The sequence below is a fragment of the Rutilus rutilus genome (assembly GCF_951802725.1).
Source record: "Rutilus rutilus genome assembly, chromosome: 19".
Lineage (NCBI taxonomy): Eukaryota > Metazoa > Chordata > Actinopteri > Cypriniformes > Leuciscidae > Rutilus > Rutilus rutilus.
Genome location: NC_140232.1, coordinates 20667704 through 20693745, shown reverse-complemented (window position 1 = coordinate 20693745; position 26042 = coordinate 20667704). Strand labels below are relative to the sequence as shown.

Sequence of the window (26042 nt, the reverse complement as noted above, 5' to 3'; positions counted from 1 at the left end):
GAAACTTTCACAGTTGATTACCTACATTAAGATGAGAAACAAAATGTATTACAAGTTTTCTGTAATTTAATGTTTAAATATGCAAATTAGGCAATATCTAATCAAATATGCACTAATTTGCATAGATTTAAAACAATGAAATCTGAGTATTGGATAAAGCCAGGTTAAAAAAATGTTTTTCATTGTGTTCACATGTTAGACGGGAAAAAAATTACAGAGGGATTTATGGATATCTACTTTTGTTATCCTGTAAATCAGAAAATACTATCAATAGCCTTAAAAAAATGATTTTCGCCATGTTTTTTGGAATAAAATGTTATATAAATCAGGCTAGGAATAATATATTTACAAATCCCTCTGTAAATGTCTTCATAATATAACATAATATAACTATAACTAGGTACAAGTACAAAAGTTTGGTGTATAGGTGCTACTGAAGTGGAGCGTCATCCATGTGGTTTCCTTAGTCTGCTTCCGAAGCCTTCACCGGCCCCAAGCAAAACACAAACAAGACGGAAAACAAAAACACCAAAGAATCGACGACGAAAGTTAGGCTTTAAAGCTCCAACAGAGTACTCCAAAGAGGTACATCCAAACACAACTACACATAGACGAGACCCAACACGAAACACAAACTGATCTGAACTTAAGTAGTTAGAGGATAATGAGACATGAACACCTGAACACAACACACACCTGAACTGAGTAATGAATCCAATTAACAACCATGAAGACAAGCTAACCAAGGTGAAAACACAAACAGAGTCCATGTGGAGAAAACTAAAAATAAACAAAACCAGATAACCCTGAAAGGAATACAGCTTTCATGTATTATGTGCTCTATTTATTGCTTTTTATGGCACATTTATAAGTAAAAATAATAAAATTATATCATTGTGTTAATTCTTTTTTGTAGTTTTTGTATTATTATTCTATTAAAATGAATGAACTATCTATTAAATATGACATGAATATGAGAACAAGTGAACAAGTTATTTATTTTCATTATACCATATAAAGTTATTATCGTTATATCGTTATACTCTCTGGCACACACAAATTCCGTCATCTTAAGCCGCTCACTCAATTTAATTTCTCTTTTCTCCATAAAGTACATGTGCCATTCACTATAATGAACAAGTGAACTTGTGACCGATTTCAGATGCATCTCAGACGAAACTGCAAAGTAAATGACAAATTATGACCCACAGACAAAACTTCATAATAAAAGTCAGACAAAAACAATAGCTGAAAACCAAAAAGAGCAGAATTAGAGTTCTCAAACCGGTTCCACGGAGGGCCTAGAGCAGGGTTCACCAATCTCGGTCCTGGAGGGCCGCTGTCCCTGCAGAGTTTAGCTCCAACCAGCTCCAACACACCTGTTTGAAAGTTTCTAGTATGCCTAGTGAGACCTTGATTAGCAGGTTCAGGTGTGTTTAATTGGGGTTGGAGCTAAACTCTGCAGGACAGCGGCCCTCCAGGACCGAGATTGGTGAACCCTGGCCTAGTGTATGCAGGTTTTTGGTCTTTCCCTTCAATTAGTGCCCAATTAAGACCTAGACTACCAGGTGAGGGGAGATCTTAACCAATTAGTGACCTACTCAATCAGTTTGGTTCAAGGTAAAAGAGAAAACCTGCATACACTAGGCCCTCCGTGGAACCGGTTTGAGATCACTAGACGTTAAAATGTAAGATATTTTTATGGGCTGGCCCCACTCTCATGGAACCCAATGAATACTGCAATTTGATAGAAGACTATAGTGGGCCACACATGGTTGCTGCTACTACATACAATGTGGGAGAAAGAGTTTGAGGTTAGAGAAAATATTTTTTGACACATTGTCCCAAATGTCCAAGGCTTCTGAGAGGGGGGCGTAAAACGTCTCGGTTACATATGTAACCCTCGTTCCGAGTAGGGAACGGAGACGTTACATCATGACGACGAATGGGGTTTTGCTCAGAAAGCCTCTCATCTTCGAGAAATAAAACGAGCCAATGGCAAAGAAATGCCATGGGTCTGCGGAATTTGCATTGCGTAACTCCGCCTTACCTCATGGGTATATAAGGAAGTATGCTGGCACCATGCAGATATGTTTCTTCGCCGAGGAGCGGCAACTAGGGATGGGAACCGAGAACCGGTTCTTCTTCAGAACCGGTGCCCAGTGAATCGATTCCTTGGAACCGTTAGTATGCCTGCTTAACGATTCCGCTTATCGGTTCCGCTCGTTCAAATGTGACACGACGTCACACACGTGCTGCGTTGTTTTGGTTCAGAATGTAGCAAACACTATGAGCAAACATGGCATCGAGGCAGAAGCGCTCTGACCGCGTCCTAACTACATGTGACACGACGGTGCGACACGCGATAAAAATTATCATTTTCCATGTTAATCAAAGTTTAACCAGCCGCGACACGCAACAATTCTATTTGAAACGGATCCTATTTTACTGCGACGTCGCGCTGGAACAACAATCTCAAAGTGTGGCAATGATAATATCAGGTACTATTTATGTGCTTTATTTAATGTTAAAAGCGTGTATAATGTGACTGAATATCATTTAGTGCTCCCAGCTTTGTAGATGTAAAAACAACAATGGATAAGTCACATCAGATCTTGAAATTAAACAAATGGAAACAAAAACGTTCAAAATGTGAAGAAAACCTGTGTATTATTTGACAAAGATTGTTTTAGTAACTCAATAGCCTAATACAAATGAGCACTGTTAATATTCCAAAAGGCACAAGCTCTTCCTTAACTGTTTTCAGTCTGTGTTTTTAGTTTTTATGGCACATAAATGGCAGTTTTATTTATTTTTTTGTCCGGATCAATGAATGTGATAATGATCAATTTGATCAGATATTAAAGGGAGTTAATACAAACAAATTTGTACTTATTCCCTCACCCAATAAGAATCGATAAGAGAATCGATAAGGAATCGGATCGATAAGCAATATCGATAATGGAATCGGAATCGTTAAATTCTTATCAATTCCCATCCCTAGCGGCAACGTGCACTTTCAGGGTGGAGGGAGACTGAATTCGGTCCAACCCTTCTTGCAGGAAGGAAAGCACGACACTTATCGGGCATTTTCTGGGGTCTTCTCTGCGAGAAGAGCACCAGGTGACGAAGAGGTTCCACTTCAACGCGTAGGCATGTCTCGTGGACGATGCTCTAGCGGAAGTGATGGTAGCCACTACCGCTGGTGGTTGGGTACTCAAACCTGCCTCATCCCGTCCAGGAGCCACACGTGGAGGTTCCAAAGATCGGGATGAGGGTACCATAGGGTGCACCATCCCTGAGAAAGCAGGTCGTTCCTCAGAGGGATTGGCCAGGGAGGTGCTGTCGCGAGGAGGACTAGTTTGGAGAACCAGGTCCGGTTGTGTCAATGAGGGGCAACCAAAATGACCTTCTTCCTGTCCTCCCTGAGCTTGCACAGGGTCTGTGCAAGAAGGCTCACTGGGGGAAATGCATACTTGCAAAGGCCCCGCGGCCAGCTGTGCACCAGTGTGTCCGTGCAGAGCGTGCCCTCGGTCAGGGAGTAAAACAGGTCGCAATGGGACGAGTCGTGGGAGGCAAACAGGTCTACCTGTGCGTCCCCGAACTGATCCCAAATCAGCTGAACTGTCTTTGGATGGAGTCTCCATTCTCCAGGGAGAGGCTGAAGCCATGAAAGCACGTGAGCATCTTGAACGGAAGCCTGTGAAGGGATCGGTTCAAGACGTGCAGGTCCAGGATTGGCCGTAACCCACCGGTTTTCTTCGGTACAATGAAGTAAAGGCTATAGAACCCGGACTTCATTTCGGCTGGAGGGACAATCTCGACTGCACCTTTCGCAAGTAACAGGGGCATTGCCACCCACCATAGTGTAACTGACTCCCCGGAGGCGGGGAGGAGATCGTGCGAACTGAATCGCATAGCCGAGCCTGGTGGTTCTCTCAACCCAGCGGGACAGGTTGGGAAGCTCTAGCCAGGCTCCCAAGAACTGAACCAGCGGGGTCATGGGAACCACAGACGTACCCTCGGTAGGGCAGCGAAGTGGAATGAACGGTCCGGACGTGGGCGGCGTAGCGACCCGGTGTGGGGGCACGGTCATTGCCGCATCCTGACAGAGGAGGCCAGGGAAGGACCAGTGTTCCGCGGGGGGCCTGCTCTGACAGAGGTCTGGCGACAGAGGGGGACAAGAGTGGCGAGGCAGAGCGTCGCACACTGCCATCCATGGCCTCTTGGGACTCGGAGGAAGGGGCATCAGTTCTTAGAAAAAAGATTCTCCCCCGGCCCTCCACCGGGGGAAGGAGTGGTCCTGCTACCAGCTCCTGAGAAGAACTGAGCCCTAACTCCAAGCTGGCCATCTCAGGAGTGCTGCTTAGCCTGGCGTTTTGGCCGGCTAAGGGGCGGAGACGGGCGGTGCCGTCCTCCTGCTTGGGGCCGGTGAAGGCTTCGGAAGCAGACTAAGGAAACCACATGGATGACGCTCCACTTCAGTAGCACCTATACACCAAACTTTCCAGTCTTGTACCTATATTATGAAGACATTTACAGAGGGATTTGTAAATATATTATTCCTAGCCTGATTTATATAAGATTTTATTCCAAAAAACATGGCGAAAATCATTTTTTTAAGGCTATTGACAGTATTTTCTGATTTACAGGATAACAAAAGTAGATATCCATAAATCCCGCTGTAATTTTTTTCCCATCTAATATGTGAACACAATGAAAAAATCATTTTTAACCTGGCTTTATCCAATACTCAGATTTCGTTGTTTTAAATATATGCAAATTAGTGCACATTTGATTATATTGCCTAATTTGCATATTTAAACATTAAATTACAGAAAACTTGTAATACATTTTTTTTCTCATCTTAATGTAGGTAATCAACTGTGAAAGTTTCATGGTGATATCTGCTAGTTAAAAATGGTGTCTCGCCTTAATTTGCATAAAAAATGAAATCTCAGACAACTTGCAATGGTGTTTTTCTTAGTTATTATGTAATATGGAATACATCACATATCATATATACACTGGGAACATTTAAGAGTGATATTGATTGAATATGTATGTCGGCCTTAAAAAATGACACAAATAATGCTTAATTTCACCTTAAAAGTTGGTATTTTGCATAAATATATACATAAAAAAGGCAGTGAGCCTCCATTATATCTTTGCTCTGACCCTTGACTATCGATCTAGAAACTTAATTTCCTCATCTTGATTGCCTACTTACAAAAAAACTTGGGGAAAATGGTCCAACGACTGAGCAAGATAGGCAATTTGGCGGCCATTTTGATATGCAAATTAGAAGGTCAAAAACTCAAAATTTTGCTTGGGAACCAGTTTTTTTGGACTCAGCACCCTTGAAATATGTAAGGTAGGCCGGTTCCCGACTTGTACCCATAAATGCTCCTCACTTTCACTTTTTGGGTACATCCCATCTAGACTATTAAGTGCTAACTAAATTAGCTGGTCTGCTCAGGATAATGAGAGAGAGAAAGAGAGATGAATTGAGATAAAAAGAAATTGCGATAAAGAGATAAACTTGAATTTGCGAGAAATAAAGTTTAAAAAAAAAGAAGTCCCAAGTCGTGAAGTCCAAGGCTATAAACGCTAAATTGCGATAGAATTGAGATAAAAAGGCGTCATTACCTTTTTATATAGGCACAAATATGGGTTAATTGCAGGTAGAGGTGACTGAGTTACTAAAATCTATTTTTGTGTCCTTGAATAAAAAAGTACCCAGTCGGAATGCCCTTATAATTGATGTCCAGCATGTTACTTTAAAATAAGAGGTCAAGAGAAGAAAAGCCATGGTTGGTTTAAACGTGAGGTAAGCAGTTTATTTTTAATGGCAGCCAGAAAATATGTCCGTTTACCTGACAGGTGGCACTAGATCAGGTGTGCTGATGTTGCAGACCTGTCTCTATGACAGACCTAGACTATAAATTGCTATATAAAAAAGATTGCCTGTAGGTGTTTGGTGTCTAACATAATGAGGATGATAATGGCTCAAACAACACTGGGACTCGCAGTAATCTTAGATGGGTATAGCCTCAAGGGAGAGACCTATGCCTACTCACTGTAAAGACCAATTCACACTGCACTGACAGACAGACCAACGCCGACAGTCACCAGTTCTCAGACATTCTAAATCTGATTCTGCATGGCGAAAAAAAGCAGACTGAAAGTGAAAACACATCTGATCCACACTAAAATGTCTGCTGCCGTCTGTCGGTGCGGTGTGAATTGGCCTTAAAGGGATAGTTCACCCAAAAAAAAAAATTCTGCCATAATTTTTTAACCCTCATGTTGTTCCAAACCATAGACTGTGAAAAAATATGGACGATGCCCCTTCGCTCTCTTCCATTGGTGAGAAGTGAAGCCGCCAGTGTCCCAATATGGCGCTGACATCTTGGGGCTTGAGTCTGCGCAGTAGCGATTTCGGGACCAGACCTGCGCAGTAGTAAGCAGAAAGTAATGCCGCGGAATCAAGGCCGCGAAATAATTAATTATAGAAATTTAGATATTAAATTTAAAGCTCCAATCTCCTCAGTCCTCCGAAGATCCCGAAAAAAAGTCTGTTGGTGCTTCAGTGACTACTTCGCTCAGAGAACCTGACCGTCACACCGCCGTTTTTATACCAGTAAACAACTAACTAAAAACAAACTTATTTTAAAAACAAACCCTTGAATTTACATCAGCGTGATTAAAACCTACAGTAAATGACAGAAACCACCTTCGGAAAAAAGATATTTGAAGTGTAATTAAATTATTTAGTTGGTCTCAAGTCCCGTTGAATAACACGGGGAGGCGGGGTTTATGACCTATACTAGGACCAGTCACCGGGGGGCGATCGAGAGATGTTTTGGCTTCACTTTTCAGGGCTTGTGCGGCACGCTTGTTCCAAACCTGTATGAGTTTCTTTGTTCTGTTGAACACAAAAAAGAACACCAAACAGCCGATGCCCGAAATAGCTGCCCGGAGGCATTGCAAATATGGCCGCCTTGAAAGGGACTTTGATAGCGTGTTTTTGAATTTTGGGGCGGAGCTATCCAGATGGGTAGGGTCGTGTTTGTTTTGGTGATTTCAAATATTAACAGCGTTTCTGAGAAATCGCTTACTGCACCTTTAATGGACATCATTTGAAAATATATTAATATGTCTGATTGTCTGTGGTTTAATAATCAAAGCACAGCTGAAATCCAAAGAACAAAGGATTTATTAATAAAGGGACTGACAATGTTCAGATAACAATTTGAAACAAGAATAAAAAAATGAACAATTTTAAAAGTCACATTTTATGCAGAGTGAAACAATTTTTTTTTTCAATTGATTATCTTACAATTATGAACAAATTAAAGGAGCTGTATGTAAGAAATGTATTTCAATTAATCATAAAATGGCCCTGATATGTCACTAGACATTAAGAAATCATGTTCATTTCAAATACTTATATCACTGACAACAGTAGTCCGGCCAGGATATTGTCATTTAAAAAGTGAAGTTGCAGCCCTCAACTGATGTTGATGTTGTCATGTTGTGTTTTGGCCTGAAGCGCCACCCTCCACCTATCTACCAATCACGAAGTCAGTACTGTTTCGGCATCCGGGTTGCCATCTCAGCTCTAGTTACCACAGCTGCAGCTACAAACGTTCGTGCTGGATCCTGCAGCCTATCTGGCAACCTGGAGTCAGGGGGGAGGGGGAGGGGGAGGGGATACACCGCTCTACAGTAATTTGAAAGTGATTGCAGTACCAGTTTTGGCCACAATCTTACATACGGCTCCTTTAAGAAAAACAATTTAATGTAGAAATCAGAAAGAAATGGTTTATGTATCAGTCCATGTACTCATATGTTCAAGGTAGATAAAAATATTTTCTGTCATCTGATAATATATATATATATATATATATATATATGATTAAAATTCTGTTATGTGCAAGCCTGAAATTTACACATTTAAATTCACAGAAATTTATGCCAAGTTAATACTGTACAATGTTTTGGCTACAACATGTATCGTACAGTCTGACTTAAAATGGTTGATGTTGTTAATGTAGAAATAAAAAAGGCACTTTTATCGTCAAAAAACAGTGGTTTATAAATGTTTTTTTTTTTTTTTTAGTGTAGATTTAAGTATTTTTGTACAATAAAAACCTTAAAGAATGGGAAGATCCATGATTTCCATGCTAGCTTCAAAAGAAGGTGTCGAACAGATGTGGCTAGTGAAGACTGGCTCTTTGTTAGTAATCATGTCTCCATTCAGGATTCAGATATTGTTGGACCGCACTCTCCTCAGTTTCCACTAGGGGGTGAAAGAACACAATAGTCAGTTTTTTTTTAACCATTATTATCAATTTACTATTGTTATTTAGGCCAATATATTAGTAGTAATATTTAAATTACTATTGTATTGTATTATTAAACTATAAATCACCATAGAACTTTTCAAATTTAGCAGAAGCTAATTGTTCATAGAAAATATTACTGGTAAGTGATATATTTATTTGAAATATAATTTTTAACTGTGATTGAATTCAGTTAGACAAGTTATTTAAAGTCTTAAAAGCCCTATAAGATCTTCCTTTATGAGAGAGGGAAGCATTATAATCAGGTGTACATTTTTTTGTTTGCTGACAACCGGTTCTGAAAAAATGGAGGAAAGAGGACAGCCTCCTGTTTGCAATGCATTTGCATTAAGGCAAAACCTTGAAATTTGACTCAATGTAATTGTTTTTGGCAGTAGACATGCATGACTACTCCATGAATTTTCTTTTTTTTTTAAATGAAGACTTCCCAAGTATTTTAAGGGCATTCCACTAAATCAGGTTTAATTTTCCATCCCAAGAAAGATTATTTCTGAAATCTACAGTAGCCAGTAAAGTTGTGGCATGGAAAACAGGTTTAAGTCAAACAATGTGTTGTGACTGCCAGAGGTTTATAATTAAAGCCTGTCTCACCATTCTCATCGTCAAAGTTGAGAGCAAGAAGACGCTTTTCAACCTCCTCTATGCCCTCTACATTGGTAAAGGGAAGACCGGTGTAACCTCCCTGCTCCGAGCAGAAGTCAATAAACCTATTAAAATACAAAAGACACACACATCATTTAGTCAGTTCCTCATCAGGGTTTGCATTTCATCCATGTATAAGTTGCAAGTGTACAGTATTATACCGGCCCCAGATTTCATCTGTCCGCAGAATGAAGGGGTTTCCCACCATGATGAACAGGGATTTCGCTCTTGTCACCGCAACATTGAATCTCTAAAGAACAAGACAAAAATTCAAGACTAAAGTGTGTTTTAGCACGTTGTTACAGAAAGAGCATATTAGGCGCATTTCCATTACAGATTTGCGCAAAACTCTTGCGATTTTTTTTAAATGTCGACAAAAAACTATTGCGAAATGACGGCGTTTCCATTAACCAATGTTATGCGACTAAAACTACATTTTTTCCTCTCGTGACAAGTCGTTCCAAAAATCATAGCAACGGACGTTGGTAGGTTTATGCATCTCAGCCACTGCACTGGCCATTATTATTAATCAAAGGAGACGTATGTGTGTTATCCAATCATTAATGGTAAGGAAAGACCCTTATAGCCTACTTGAGAGCGGTGTTTCTGGGTGTTTCTCCCTCATTTCTGCTTCGAGGTCTTGATTGTGGCAAGGTTTTTGAAGTTTAGAACCCAGTATTCCTGTAATTCTTCTGTCTATTATGAATTTAATAAAGAACTCTGTCTCGTATTCTGTCCAAACACACCGCGTCTACGTCAGGTGACCTGTAAATGCGCAAAAACTGTTTCCATTGCAGTTTTGCGAAATATTTCTTTTTCGAATTGCCTGAAAAACCACCTCATGCGAGCGTAAAAACATTTTTGCGATAAATGGGAGTTTTTGCGAAATTGACATGTTTCCATTGGGCGTATTTTCAATTCGCAATTTCAATTTGCGCAATTTGAAGGGTAATGGAAACGCGGCTACTGTAGCACACAACTTAGTTCAAGTTCACATCATGTTGTGATATTACACCACCCTTTTAAAGTTTGGGGTCTGTAAGATTGGGGTCTGTACCTTCTCATTCTTGAGAAACCCAATGCTGAATGTTTCATCTAAAGTGATGTGTTCCTTGCTGCTGCGAACAGCTGACACCATGATGACTTTCCTCTCTTGGCCTTGAAACTCCTCCACGGAACCAACCTACACAACACACCGAGCACACAAAGGGAGACGGATATCATTTTGTGTTCACCTGTCCTAATTTAAGATAAAAAGCCATACCAGAGTGTCTATTAACTTTAAGGTCGTTAATGCACATGCACTTTTGGAGGTCCTCTTCTGATCTGATGGCCCGTCTGATCTTCTCCACCTATGAAATCAAACCCCAGAGAAAGTAAAGAGAATTGTCATGATACTTTTAACTGCTGTTTTTTGGTGACAGAATAGGGCTGTCCAAGAGCAGGCTCCACCTGTTTCCTGTAGGGGGCGATAATGCCGATTTCTCTTGGGGAGATTCTGGAGATTCCCCTCTTGGCCTGTGTCAGGAGCAGCTTCTTCAGGTAATCTATGATGATATCGATTTCAAAGGTGTTAAAGAATGAGGGGCTGTTCGACTCTCTTTCATCCTTCCCAGGAACTCCATGGAAAATCACAGGAAATCCCTGGGGGGTAAAAAAAAACAATTCACACATGGGTAATCTCCAGGAAACTTATTTAACTATAGTGACTAAAGTGCTGTTTAATATGTCTCATACTCTTTTGGGCAGGTACTCCCAAGTGCAGTACTGGTTAGAGCTGATCTCATTTGCACATGCCTTCAACTCCCCATCATAGAACAACTCATTAGGAACCTCCAGAATGGATGGATGAGACCTGAAGAGAGAGAGAGAGAGATATTACAGGTATGTCACTGGACTTTGAGTCGTCTTGTCATCAATATCAGTGGTCATAAATATAAAAACCATTTATAAACCTAAAGCTATTTAAAGAGATAACTGCAGTTCAAACTGGTCTAGAGAGAGAGAGAGTGAGACTATGAGTGCACACTATGGCATCTATGTCATTTTAAAATTGGTCCTAGAAATGCACAATATTAAAATTAATGGTATGGCTGAAAATTTATGTGGAAGAAATGTTATCTTTAAGGTGTGTGTGACCATCATATGACAGTAAGAGAGCACACACAAACCTTATTCTAATACTGAATTGTATTGAGTGCGAATGTTAAAGAGTGTTGGTATGTGCCTCCACTCAATGATAAAATATGATGAACAAGTCTAATAATGTTCCACATATGGTTGAAAATACCATCATTGGCCTAGAGAGATAACATTCTGAGAGTTGAGACTATAAAAAAGGAAGGATGCCCTCTCCTCAATGTTACACTCGGTGTGACTGTTTGACTGCTGCAAGAAAATAAACCTCATCAAATACAATTGGAAATGTTTGTGTCTTATTTAGTGATATAATGTTATTTGCCACAACACTAACAAATAGACAATATTAAAAATCTTTACTATTTATTTAATTATATACCATACTATTCTAAAACCTGATTTATGTATTATTATTCTTTTTTGTATTTATTTATCTTGGTCTTGACACCTAGTAGGTAGTTTAAATAATTGAAAATGTGTCTAAATAAATAAAAAAGCTTGTTTCTAACATGGATTAAAAAAGATAGGTAATTGCAACTTTTTATCTAACAATTTTGACTCTTTCACGCAATTGCATATGATTGACAGGTGGTCCCGCTCTTGCACCATTTCATCATTCACCACATCATTAGTGAAGAGATGTCGTTACAAGAGGAAGTTATTTTGATTAAATATTACAAGAGCTGCAAGCAGCATTTATCGGGGTTCAAGCATTTAAGGCCTTTAAGCACATAAGCATTCCAGACATTACGTTTTATTTAGCAAGCTTTTAACCACTGAAATAATAGATGGAAAAGTCCATTTACAGCCAATACAGGCAATTTACCATAGGAAATATGTTGTTTTCAAAGCTTTTTGCCAGTTATAGCGCCACCTATCGTCCGATCTCCATAAAATTTTGCTTACTTGTTTAGCTTGTGTTGCATATGTCACATATGCTCATAAATTTTTGTGAAGTTGTGAGTTTTCGTTTAGGATTTATAGGCTTTTGAGTGTATTTTGTCACGCCCCTTTTCTAAATGACCCTGTTACAGCCACCCAGAGAATTGTCCTAGACTGGTCTGGTTCCGATTGGGCGAAAAACCAGGGACTAGTTCGCAAAAGTAGGTTTTGGAGAAAATGCGACATAGCAGAAAAATGTTCCTGCCTAAATCGGAATCGATACCCATTTTGTCCGCCTCGAGCCAGGGATCACAGACACTTGAGTCTAGGACAAACGGTCTAAGAGCTATGAGCGATTTTGTACTTTTGATTGCTGTAGCGCCACCTATGGGCCAATCGGGGTCATACTCTGATAGATTGTCCCCAAATTGAGGCCTACCATCTGGCCAGGTTTCAAGTCTCTAGGCCTTACGGTTTGGCCTGCACGATGCGTTTTACGACGGAAGAAAAATGATAAAAATCCTTACAATTACAATAGGGTTTCAGCATTTCATGCTTGAACCCCCAATGATGTACGTGGGTAAATATATTTTTAATAAATACTGCCATGTTCCATAAAAATAAGAATAGTCAATTTTGATTTCATGGTGACTTTAAAGGGATAGTTCACCCAAAAATGAAAATTCTGTCATCATTTACTCACCCTCAAGTTGTTCCAAACCTGTATGAGTTTCTTTGTTCTGCTGAACACAAAGGAAGATATTTGGAAGAATGTTTGTAATCAAACAGATCTCGGTCCCCATTGACTTCCATAGTAGGAAAAAAATATACTATGGTAGTCAATGGGGACCGAGATCTGTTTGGTTACAAACATTCTTCCAAATATATTCCTTTGTGTTCAGCAGAACAAAGAAACTCATACAGGTTTGGAACAACTTGAGGGTGAGTAAATGATGACAGAATTTTCATTTTTGGGTGAACTATCCCTTTAAGAACTAAGCACACCGGTGAGTCCTACCTGTAGTTCAGAAGAAGTTTGGTGACGTAACGTTTGTCAAACTCAGTGTCATCTTTCTTATAAAGATCATTCTGTGTCATCAGCCTCTCCAGCAAAGAGACATCTAAAGGAAAGACACACAACTCCAGATTACAATACATAACGATAAAATACACCATTTTGCTTATCCCTCCATATTTTTTTATTTACAACAGTCATGATTTAGCAATTGTTAAAGGTTAGATGGTAAACAATAACAATACTATTTTTGGGGGAATTCATTGGGAACATAATTTTAACATGAAATTAATTAGCTTATAGGTCGAGTGAGAGATGCGTCTGTATATATGTGCATCTCACCAAACCCATGATTAATGGCAAGAGGAGATCTCAGGATTGGTCCCAGTTGCTTGGGATCTCCAGCCAAAACAAGCTGCCCGGTCTCTGCATTCAGCAGTCCTAAACACAACCAATGAGACAATGTAATGATTTCAAAAACGGATCTCACTACTATAAGACTTTTACTACAGTACATATTGGAAGCATAAAGAGCAAACACGCATCTGAGCGAGAGTGGTTGCCCACCTGCCACACTGATGATGGTCTCTGACTCCACAGCATGTCCTGCCTCATCCACAAAGATGTGAGAAAAATGATCCACAGGAAAACCCCCACTGACCAGCCTACCAACACAGACACAGTGTTTACTGACTGCTGTAAATCATATCTGTGAGAGAAATTTTAGTTTATTGCATTTGTATAAGATGATGCCCTTCACCTGCCAGCGGTGACTATAGTGCTGACCAGGATCTTGTAGGACATTAGATTCTCTTTACATGGGAAAATAATCATCTGTCCCTCCTCCACATTGCAGTTGTTCTAAATACAAACACACACACGGACAATCAAAATAAAAACTATAAGCAAACTCGCATAGTAACTCCATATAGCATTTGGTCACTTAAAGGAGAAGTTCACTTTTAAAATGAAAATTCTGTCATCATATACTCACCCTCATGTTGTTTCAAACCTGTATGAATTTCTTTCTTCTGCTGAACAGAAAAGAAGATATTTAGAAGATTATCAGTAACCAGACAGTTTTTGGGTCCCATTGACTTCCATAGTATATTTTTTTCCTACTATGGAAGTCAGTGGGACCCAAAAACTGTCTGGTTACTGATAATCTTCTAAATATCTTTTCTGTTCAGCAGAAGAAAGAAATTCATACAGGTTTGAAACAACATGAGGGTGAGTATATGATGGCAGAGTTTCATTTTAAAAGTGAACTTCTCCTTTAATAATACATGAATTTCACTGCATTAAATAAAGTGTGACTAAAAAATATCTTGTCTTTATTAAAAATATATATTTTTTGTTTTTTTATATATATATATATAATTTTTTCTGTATTCACTAACCTTTAGAATTTTAGGGATGTCTTTTGGATCGCGTGAACTAGCGTAGAGTCGGTATATTTTACGTGCATCAACATGTTGACTAATGATCAACTTTTCACACAGTTGATCAGCCGCACTGTTAGAAGGAGCGCAAGCTAGGATATAGGCATCAGGTATATTCTTCTCCACCTGAGAGATGTTGAGAAACAAACAGAAAGAGTGACTGAATGCATTAGCTATTACACCAACATCTTTCATGAAGGCAAGTATAATACCAAATAACATTTTCATGTAGACCCGGTGGGGATGTGTTTACTTTGGTGTGTATGATAACCAGTTTTACCTGTTTGATGGCCTCTACTATCGTGACGGTTTTACCAGTGCCAGGAGGTCCAAACACCAGGTACGGTGCCGGCTTGGACGTACCGGCCACGATGTTACATACAGCGCTGTACTGTTCAGGGTTCCTCTCAAGCTGTTGATCAAAGAGTCTATAGACACACACATTGTGCTGAAACACTCAATGTTTCCCTCTGAAGGTTTAACAGCATAATAATAATAGCATATTAATAGCACTTCTGGGTCATACTGACCTCAGTGCAGGTGGAGACACAGGGGTCACAGTCCTTGAACCCACAGGGAACAGCACATCTCTGAGGTTGTGCTGGACCGCCATGTGTACAGCTCTGTGTTGCAGTCTTAATGGGAGACGATTTACCGTGAACTCCACTCGGAACTTCATCTTATCTATGAATACGTGGTCAGTGAACCTTAACACACACACACAACAAACACATGTTCAATGAATAGACATCTCTTGATGAATTTGACTGATTACACTGCCCTTCTTCTTGAAAAAAAAATCTGGTAATTTGCAAAAAAGACCTAAGATTACCTAATTTGATGATGCTGAGTTTAAAAATATCAATAAAAACTTTCCATCATGTACAGTTAAAAAAATAAAAATAAATTTATATATATATATATATATATATATATATATTATATTATATTATATATGTCTCAGCTTTAATGCATTACAAAAGCAGTGAAATGTCAAGTTTCGACAAAAGGAAGTTTTCAAAATGTATCATTTCACATACAATCTGCATAAGAATGAAAATATACATGCCCGAATACTCCATTTAATGCTCAAGAACTTTACAAAAACACAAGTTTATAAATAAATAAGTAAAACACCCACAGATGTAACAGATAACCTCTGGGCCATGTTTGCATTAATCAAAAGAATAGTCAGAAGAGTTGTCCAAGAGCCAAGGATCACTTGTGGAGAGCTTCAAAAAGACCTGCAGATAGCAAGTACTGTTGTCTCAAAGAAAACATGCAGTAATGCAACAAGTAATGCACTCCACCGCCATGGCCTGTATGCACGCTCACCACGCAAGACTCCATTACTGAAAAAAAAGCATGTTGAAGCTCATTTAAAGTTTGCTGCACAACATTTGGAAAAGCCAGTGAAATACTGGGAGAATATAGTGTGGTCACATGAGAGCAAAATTGAACTGTTTGGATGCCATAATACACACCATATTTGGAGGAGAAATGGCAGTGCACATTACCCTAAAAACACCATACAACTTGGTGTTGGCTCTTGGACAACTCTTCTGATTATTCTTTTCACTCCTCTATCAGAAATCTTGCGAGGAGCACTGGTCGAGGCAAATTTATGGTGAAATGATTGTCTTTCCACTTCCGTATTATGGCCCCAAAAGTGCTCACTGGACCATTCAGAAGCTTAGAATGGCGCCTATAATCAATGCCATCATTATGTTTTGCAACAATTAGGTTGCAAAGGTCTTGAGACAGCTCTTCGCTTTTACCCATCATGAGATGTGTCTTGTGTGACCACCTTGGCAATGAGACCTTTTTGTAGGCCATCATTTGGGACTGAACCAGCTGTTATTAATTTCCACTGACAGGGGGCTGGATTGCTTTTTAATTACTGTAAGTTTTCAGCAGTTGTCTTGGCTTTCCATGCCTTTTTGCGCCTCCCTTTCTTCATGTGTTCAATACTTTTTCCCTGTGTCATTTCACATTATTACACATAACTTAATTTCTGAACTTATTTTTGTTTGTTTCTTTGTATGTATGGCTTACTTGGGTTGTTACCAACATCTGGTGAAAATTTCATGTCAATAGCACCTTTGGAAATATATTTACTGAGAAAAATGATGACGTGTTCAATACTTATTTCCCCCGCTGTATATACCCCTAACACATCCTGGGTAGGCTACATCAGGTCTTGTTTACCTTAAAAGGAAACATCTTTGTTCAAGATCTCTCGTCTAACATAAATTCTATCTAGACAGAAGAATACCATGTCTGCTAAAGGTTCCTGTTTCTTAGCTGCTGCTCAAATTCACACATTTTGCCTATCTTTAGTTCGATCCAAGCTGCGCACACATTTTTCACACTTGAAGTACAACAATAGGTCACTTTGAGTACACAAAGTCTCTTTGCTACTAAGTCGTCTATCACCCAGAACATTTCGTTCCTGTAAGCTTGTCTTAACTTATGCATTTCTAAAACTTGGTTACATATCTTTAATAATGTGCTTTTAGCTTATATGATTATATTTCTTTAAATGCTTATGAGTAAAAAAATGAATGTTCAACGTTAATACACACATTTAAAAGTAAAAGAACACATCTAAATGTAAAATTTCCATTACAACGTTAAAAATGGTTGTCGAAAGCAAAAATGCTTCGAAATGCACATTATATTTTGTGAGAGTGTGTGTGTGCTAGAGCAAAACAGGCCTCATTTTTGGAATCAGCACCCCAAAAAACAAACAAAAAAACAACAACAACCAAGTATTGAATTTCATTCAGCAAATACTATGCAGGGTGGTGTTATGCCACATACAACATGTATTGTATGAAATCTCACTCATAGATCATACCTTCTTGAGAAGCCCAGTTTGACTTGATCCAGTTCCACTTTGTGGACGTAGCCCTTGTATTTGGTCACAGTTGAGAAATTGACCTCCTCACTCTTGGTAATAAGCAGGTGATCTCCCCTCAGGACTGATGGCCTGTTCTCTGATACACCAGGGAGCTTTAACACATGAAATACAGAAACAGACCTCAAAAACTTTACAATCTCCAACACAGGAAATGCTTTAAAAAAGACATTTCCTCTCACGTTTAAGACCAGTAGTCTTTTGTCAGTGTCCCTGATTAAGGTGACTTGCTTTCTGTTGTATCTCTTGATGTCCACATGCATCTGACATTCCTCCAGGTGCAGCAGTAAATCAAAGCGTTCGGCATAATTATGGAAGCTCAGCGGACTCTGCAGTAATGACCTAGACATCACCAAACACATTAAGGAATATTATAACTATATACTACATCACACCAAGGGACACAAAAAATGGAACATATGGAACATATGAAACACAAATGAGTGCGTGTATGTCTATCCACTTCACAGGTTTGGGAGTGCCACCTGATTTGTGTTCCAGCTCGTTAAGGTGTGAGTGGAGCAGTATATAAGAACCCAGAGAGTTCCAACCCAAGAGAGAGACTGAGGCTTTTCTCTGAGAGACTGTCATCTTCCGGTCCCAGCACTTGTTGGTTTTATTGTGTGTGTGGTATCAGTATAGTGGATAAGTGAATGTTAAAAGAAGGTATGCTGTGTGCTAACTTCTATGTGACTTGGTGGTAACCTTGTGTTTGTGGGTAACATCTAACTGGAGTTTTCTATACTGATTGGCTGTTTATTGGGATAATTTGTAGGGAGGTGGATGTTATTTTCTTTTTTGTGAATTAGTTTTCTCCTGGGTTGTATAGAGAGGAAGTAAGGGAAGTGTTTGTCTTTTGGTTTAATTTTTGTTTGAAGTTAGGTAATTTATTTCTGAAAACCTTTAGTAAGAATTCTTTTTGTTTGTTATTTTGACCTTTTCCCCTCCTGAGGTTCTACCTGTTATTTCCCATTTATTATGCACAAATAAAACTTGTGAAATCTTTTTACTTCATAAACTGGTGTCGTTGTAATTTGTGCTAGTCCTGGGACCTGGAGACGGGAGTTCTCTCACTCTCTCTCCCCGCAACTTTTGTTACCTTCCGTTCTTGCCCCTAGACCTAAATCGGATCGTAACAAGTGGGATATATATATTCCACAAGTTTGCTCAAGGATTTGTGGGCAAACATGACACAATGCCAAGGTCACAGGTTCAATTCCCAGGTCTCATCAAATGCATATACTTTATGTAAATCCATATTCACCAACAAATGGGAAGCTGCACCCCTGATAACATCCCTAAAACTGATCTCAAACCAGTTCTACATGGCATAATTGGACATTTGAAGGATACTAACTGAAGTCTATCAGCATATTAGAATGGTTTCTGAAGGATCATCCATTCTGGATGGATGGATGGATCCATTCTGACCATTCTGGATGTTCCTACCATCACAGGAATGAATTACATTCAACAGAAAAATAGAAAACAGTTCTTTTAAATGGTAATAATATTTCACTTGAATGACACTTACTGAAGTTCCTGCAACTCTCCTCTGAGGATCCGGTCATCTTTCATGAGTTTTGCCAGCACTGGGATGTCAGGAGGAGGAGTGTATTTCCCCAGTGGCAGAACATTTTCAAGAAGGTTCTGAACATAACTACAGGATTGAAAAACACATGGAGATACACACATATAAATTAGATTATGATTAGCTTTATTAATGCTTTTAAGGAGCAGGACTAAATATTTCAATGTATTATTATTTTTATTTAGTATTTATTTAATTGTCATTATTATTTTTTTAAAGAATAACTTTCATAATATTTGATATTTTATGTACAATTAAACATTCATCATATAATACCGTGTGTGATGTTTCTCTTACCCTTCAGGTGGAACACCCTCGTCCACTCTACAGTTTTCGGGTTCAGAGATGTTGAGTCTCAGGGGTTTGTATGGTTCAGTAGGACCCAGTAGTGCTGTAAGCTTAGTCCTGTACTCTGCCTCAATGAAGCGCACAATGTGGAAGGGACGGGTGGTGGACTGGGTGTTCTGCTTAAACTCAAATGCCAGAGTAGCTGAATAAACTCCAATATGACTGCATTTGAATCTCACAGTCACCTCATACTTCTCACCTATTTAAAAAAATAAATAAACTTCACTTTTGATAGATAACATTTAAGGAGTCAAACCAGAATATATATATATATATATATATCCAAATGTAACCTCTAAACAACATGGTGCGATTGGATCAGTACGTCAAGTGTCGGCCACACTCACGTGGTTCCAGACGGAGTGGATTGTTGCGTGTGACTTTCCTGCTGTCTTCCAGAGTGAAACACTGCAGCCAGCGAAGAGCAGTGTAGTAAGTGAAATACACGGCCTCTTCACCCGTGTTCTCCACAAACAGCTTCAGCTCATAAACTTCTGCCCGCTCCACACACAACTGGATCTTGCCATCCTCTATTTGCAGCTCTGAGGACACCCGCACCCCATTCTTATCAGCTATAAAATGGGACCTGGTAAATAGAAGAGCAGCACTACGGATTTGTGAAGTTATTATATAAAAAAGCACTTACAAGATCCAATTGCAATTTTCACATTATGAGATAATAATAAAAGAAATTCTAATTATTATTTGCCTATGTGTTACATCCAGTCTGGGTAAAGGATAAAATGTATGAAGTGTACCAGCTCACCTGTCTGTACTGTTCAACCGCTGTAGGATGTCTTTCGCCAATCTTCTCCTTCCTCTGACTCCACCCTCTGGCCCTGGACCGGAGGCCTCCTGGCCGCTAGATGGCGGCGGTGATCTAGCATTACTCGGAGCGGGAGTAGCTTGGTTTTGCTGTCTTCGACAGCGTCTGAACCATTGATCATGCAGCCTCACCCGGACCTGAATGGACCTTTTTCATGAGTGCACTACATCTAAGCTGCATCACATTTTTTGCTTAATCTCAAACCACATTAAACAATAAAAGCCAGTCAAATGCAGAACTCTTATTTTACATAAATAATACATTTTAAACTGAGCAAAGAAAAATGTATGTTCTTCAACTCGCCTTCCTTGTATTCTAGTAGCATTTCCTTGTATTCTAAGCCAAGGTGTGTTTTTACAGTTTTTAAGGTTCATTAGTTAACTACCTTAGTGTAGAATGACAGCATTTATTCATCTTAGTTAATATTAATTTCAACATTTACTAATACATGATTAGAATCAAAGGTTGTATTTGTTAACTTTAGTTAAAGCACTGAACTAACATGAACAGACAATGAACAGCTGTATTTTATTAACTAACATTAACAAAGATTAATAAATACTGTAACAAATGTATTGCTCATTGTTAGTTCATGTTAGTTAATACGTCAACTAATGTTAACTAATGAACCTTATTGTAAAGTGTTACTGGAATTTTTTAATTAATCATAACTATCATTTATTTTCCTTGCAAGATTTACATTTATATGCTTCTGAAAACTAAATGTCCCCAACACTTGGGCCAAAGTGTGTCTGAATCATGCCTGAACATAGAAAAAGGGAAACAAAATTAGACAGCAGTCTAAATATATAAACTCAGGACTTTTGAGTAATAAGGTGAAGTAATCAAGAAATCCAGATTTGCTTTTACCTACTCACTTAAAAATGTTGGGTTAAAAATAACCCAACTATGGGTTGGTATAGCACCTTCCCAACTGTGGGTTATTTTAACCCAATGCATTGGGTTAAAATAACCCAACATATTGACCCAATATGTGTAACCCAACGGTTGGGTTAAACAAATAACCCAACGTTTTTTACTGTGTAGTGAATTATACAAATGAAGAACCAATCATATTATAAAAATGATGTAATAAATCATGTCAACTTTGCCATTCTCCTATTTTATAAAACCTGCTGTAATTTTTTTGCTGGAGGAATTCTCTGTGATTAATACAAGGCATTCTCAGGAGTCTTTCTAATTATTGCTGCGCAGGATAGACACTATAGATCTTCTATTTTCAAGTGATAGCGTTTAGAGGAGCATTAAAGACCTTATTCCTGAGTGATAGTGTTAAAAAAGGTACAGGTACTGTACAGGTACAGGTACTCGAATAGGTACTGAAGTATGCTTGGGACACCAGGGTTAATTTAAGTCAGATGAGTAGGGGAATTTCTACCAAAAAGCAACAGAGGAATGAAATAAAAAGTAAAATAAAAGTTAAAATAATTATGAAACACTAAACGAAAAATGGTATCAATCAATATCCAACCATTTTTTGGTCAAGGTTTAATGAATAAATACATTTATAAAAAATTTAAACATGTGACAGCTTACCCAGAGGTTTATGAAAAATACTCTTGTCCTGAGAACAAATTTAAACTTTTTCGGTCAAAATCTACCTTCTAATTTGCTAGTGAGGTTATATTTTGGTCACTTGTTTAGCCAAAAAGCTACTACCAAAAATATGATTGTAATTTTAATTCTAATTCTGAAAAACAAACATTATTGTAAGGGTTTTGAACTGGGTGTTTGAAACCAGCATTTAAAACCTCTGCTAGAGGAAGCTATATCTGTGTAATTGGACTTTTCATTAGTTCACCCTTACATCGGATATAGAAAAGAATGCATATTTGGTGTCCTGTCTGAGGGGAGGGTTTCAAGCTCAGAATTTGGCCCAATCACAGATTATTTTATAGTTTCAGATTACCCAGAATTCAGCCTTAAAAATGTCCTGCTGATTAGAGTATTTACATGGCTTGTTGACACATGATCTCCCCTGCTGAAAAATTAACGAAGTCCATGTTGGTCCAGGCTGGTTTATGTTAGTCTAGCTGGTGTACCAGCACATTAATGCTGTTCTCAAGCTAAACTGAGCTGGTGTACCTGGTCCAGGCACTCCCACTTCCCATGCTGGTGGTTACAAAAAAATAAGTATGCTTATAGCCTACTTCAAGTTAATTTTAATTAAGTATACTTTATACTTTATAATTTTTATACTAATATCAATGTACTAGAAGTATACTTGGGCCCACTTTTTAGAGTATAAAAGTATACTTTTAAGTATACTTTAAGTGACACTTTGAGCACACTAGTTTAAAACTTAAAAGTTTGTTGTTTGTACTGCAACTATAGCCTATACTACAAGCAGGGGCGCCGCTAAGGGGGTAAAAGTTAGGACGATTCTAAGGGCCCAGGCACTTTTGGGGGCCCCAGAGATCAATTTTATTAACGGAATGGGTGCGGTAGGGGGCCCAACCTCATATTCTTTCATAGATAGGGCCCAAAATTGATGGTGGCGCCCCTGACTACAAGTGAACTTATAGGTATACTGATAGTTTACTAGTCATAGGCTATACTTGTAGCACATTATTTAGTTCATGCTAGTAGGCCTACACTTAGTATACTCTTTAAAGTCCATGTCTGAACTCTGTGTTTGTGTCAAGATTCCTGTCTTGTGTTCCCCTTTTCTTGTGTGGACCTTTTGTTATTTCCTGTCTTGTGCCATGGTTTGTAATTCTTTGTAGTTTTTTTATGTTGATTAGTCTTCAGGTGTGTCTTGTTAACTTGTTAAGCTTGTTTGCCCCTGTGTATTTAAACCCCTGTGTTTCCTGGTCAGGTCTTGTCCAACGTGGATGTATGTTTGGGTGTGTCTCATTTTGTTCTCAGTTCCCTGGTCAGTGTTATGGTTTTGTTTGTTTAATTTTTTAATAAACTTTTATTCAAATAAAATTTGCATTTGGATCCAGCTCTCCCTTTCCCTTCTTGAGTTCACCCTGCGTTACAGTTTGTTTTATGGGGAATTTCCATTAACATAATGATTTTTTAAATGTAACTGTATATTAAATCTCCTAACCCTACGCCTGAACACACCCCTCACAGAAAACTTTCTGCATTTTGGGAAAACTTTTAAATTGTGGGATTTATAAGCTGTTTTCTTAAGGGGACCAATTTTCCCCCCCGAAATGTTGTATTGCCAACGGTCAAATTTCCATCCTTGTTGCTAGTAGCTACATTTTGTCCCCACAACATACAGAGGGTTTAACAGGACCTTTACAAGACTAGTCAACTGCATACTGAAAATATAGCCTATAGTCTAAGCTACTTCAAACGGGCATAAATCATCTGGCCAAATAATAAGGTTTCTTACATTGCTGTTAAAGAAAACGTGACCTGTTCTGGAAAGACGCGCTTTGTTGCCGTTTCTCAATGCATAGATGACTCTAGAGAAGTTTGGATCTTTGACACGACCGTCCCTGTTAAGACAAATGTGCAACTGATGATGCCAATTTAACTGCCAATTAATAAAACCGTCCACTGATGTGCATTTTTCATTGTTTTACCTGTCTCGAAACTCTTCGTTGTAGATGTCTCTGAGTGTGTTTCTGTCAGTAATGGATCTCCTGTTTGTTTCCTCTAACATCTCTATGAAATCCAATCCAATTGCGCGCACAGCGGCTATAGAGAGATAATTACTCCTGTTTCTTCTGTTCATCCTGTTTAATACCTAAAGCTCTCAGGTCACTTACTATCACAGAAACAAAATGAACGGTTTACAACCGCACTCTCTCATATGAACCAGGATTTTCTGAGGAAGAGTTATTTTCAGACAAAACGAAACTTAAGTTTTTGGTTAAACCTGCATTAATGATGATACGCATCCATCCCACGTGTAAGGGAAATATGATGTGAAGTGTAGAAGACGATAATACTCCCAAAACAAAAGTTGCAGAATTATTTAAATAAACTTGAAACTATACGGTATACGGTTCAGAGGGACGCGCGCCACCTGTCGACCAGAGAGCAGCACTACAGATAGACGAAAGGTCAACTCTCGGGTTTGGCATATTCACAATCAAGTCTGCATATAAAGTAAAGAAAGACTCTAGACTCTGTGAGGATTATTGCCTGGCGACAATGTCACATGACTGCCCTGCTGAAAAAACAAAAACACTTAAACAAGACTGGCTGGTTTTAGAGACACCTGTCAGCTCAGGTGTGGAGACCAAAAACTGGCTTGGCCAAGGAAGGAAGACCAGGTTAGGCTTAAATGTAATAGCCTATATGTACATGTAAAAAATGTAAACATATATGACATTTATGCCTATGTACATATATGCACGGCTATATAGCAAACCTATTCGAAATTTGAACAATTCCATTAATATATAATTTTATCCCATTCAAATATGTGTTTATGTATGTTTAGTTTGACATGTCTCATATTTAAGTATCCATATATGCTCATATAAAACATAATTGCACATATATGCACAGCTTTATATGAAACCTATTAGAAATTTGAACAATTCCATATTGACCTATATTTATATACAAATATGTTTATGTAGTATGTATATTTTGACATATATGTCTCATATATAAAATATCCATATAAGCTCTTAAGAGTAAAACATAAATGTACATATATGTACAGATATATATGAAACCCATTAGAAATTAGAACAATTCCATATACTGACAAATTTATCCCATCCAAATATGTTTTTGTATATTCTGACATATATGTCTCATATTTAAATATACATATATGCTCTTTTAGAGTAAAAACATAAATGTACATACAGTATATTCTCAGCCATTTTTGAAACTTATTAGAAATTGGAACAATTTCATATATTGACAAATTTATCCCATATAAATAAATGTTCATGTATGTATAATACATATTTTTTTTACATGTGTCTCATATATAATAAATACACATAACATATATATCTCTGTATGTGAAATATACAAATGACACACATGCATAGCACATTATTTACATACAAGGTGGCATATATGTCACTGCTCACTGATAAATATGTACACAGTAACACCTACTAGGAAAACATCCACAACACGAAACAACCACATGACTGACACAGAAAAACACAGGGAATATAAAAAGGGAAGGATATGAGCAAGGAGGAAGAGCAGGCAAGGCAAATGAACCAACTTTGAATGCTTCTGAACACCATGAATTTGTTACATATCTTTTAATACAAGTTATGGACATGTACCTACAGTGGGGCTAAAATTAAGCCCTGGGCAAATCCAGCCCATGAGTTCAACTGTGAATGTTTTGCTGGAGTTAGGGCCTTAAATTGGAATAAATAAATGAATAAATTAAATAGGGAAGAAACAAATAATGATAGACGTTATTGCATTTACTGCAAATGCAGGTAACAAACTTAATATTTCATTTCGAGCTATAGGATGCCGTAAAGTAAATTTACTGCTATCAAATTATTTAAATGCTCTTGACTTCTATTGTATGGAAAAAAAAAAAAATATCTTCTTTTATGCTCCACAGAAGTCATACAGGTTTGGAATGACATTCGGGTGAGTAAATGATGACATTTTGGGGATGAACTATCCCTTTAACAATAACATTTGTAATGAGTTAACACTTTATTAATGTAAGACACTGATATTTATCATTCATCGGGCTCTCATTAAATGTATTTTATTTCAATTAAAATTCATTAGAACTATTAAATATCTCATAAAACATATTTAAAGAGAAGAAAGCTTCATGCTTAATTCATTGGAGGCTTTAAAGCCGTTTATTATGCTAAAATGCTTTGTAATTGCACCAATGAAATTAACAATAGTTATTGCGTACAATCCAGAGTTTAACTG

General features: G+C 38.2%; 1 protein-coding gene across 2 annotated transcripts; it reads right to left on the bottom strand.

The window, feature by feature from the left end:
• Positions 1 to 6516: 6516 nt before the first annotated feature.
• Positions 6517 to 24185, bottom strand: mov10b.2 (Mov10 RNA helicase b, tandem duplicate 2). 2 transcript variants are annotated; one of them, XM_084390409.1, is made up of 22 exons: positions 23738 to 24185; positions 23545 to 23650; positions 20115 to 20311; positions 19696 to 19934; positions 19298 to 19547; positions 18944 to 19069; positions 17592 to 17751; positions 17350 to 17504; positions 15020 to 15196; positions 14770 to 14917; positions 14448 to 14615; positions 13808 to 13908; positions 13615 to 13712; positions 13390 to 13488; positions 13051 to 13153; positions 10749 to 10866; positions 10464 to 10655; positions 10292 to 10363; positions 10069 to 10194; positions 9173 to 9261; positions 8961 to 9076; positions 6517 to 8305 (listed from the first exon to the last, which is right to left on the bottom strand). In XM_084390409.1, exons 1-22 carry the CDS (start codon positions 23887 to 23889, stop codon positions 8244 to 8246), a joined length of 3054 nt encoding a protein of 1017 aa, XP_084246535.1. In that variant the 5' UTR covers positions 23890 to 24185; the 3' UTR covers positions 6517 to 8243. The 2 variants fall into 2 exon arrangements, 1 of the variants encoding a protein (XP_084246535.1); XR_014625530.1 differs by lacking the exon at positions 6517 to 8305 and having other exon boundaries at positions 9027 to 9076; positions 10276 to 10363; positions 23738 to 24176.
• Positions 24186 to 26042: the final 1857 nt, after the last annotated feature.

Coding starts and splice junctions, on each gene's coding strand:
- mov10b.2 (XM_084390409.1), bottom strand. CDS start 23,889: ATGAACAGAAGAAACAGGAGTAATTATCTCTCTATAGCCGCTGTGCGC. Junction 17,752..18,943: donor GGAGAGTTGCAGGAACTTCA/GTAAGTGTCATT, acceptor GGTGATGTCTAG/GTCATTACTGCAGAGTCCGC. Junction 13,489..13,614: donor GACCATCATCAGTGTGGCAG/GTGGGCAACCAC, acceptor GGTTGTGTTTAG/GACTGCTGAATGCAGAGACC.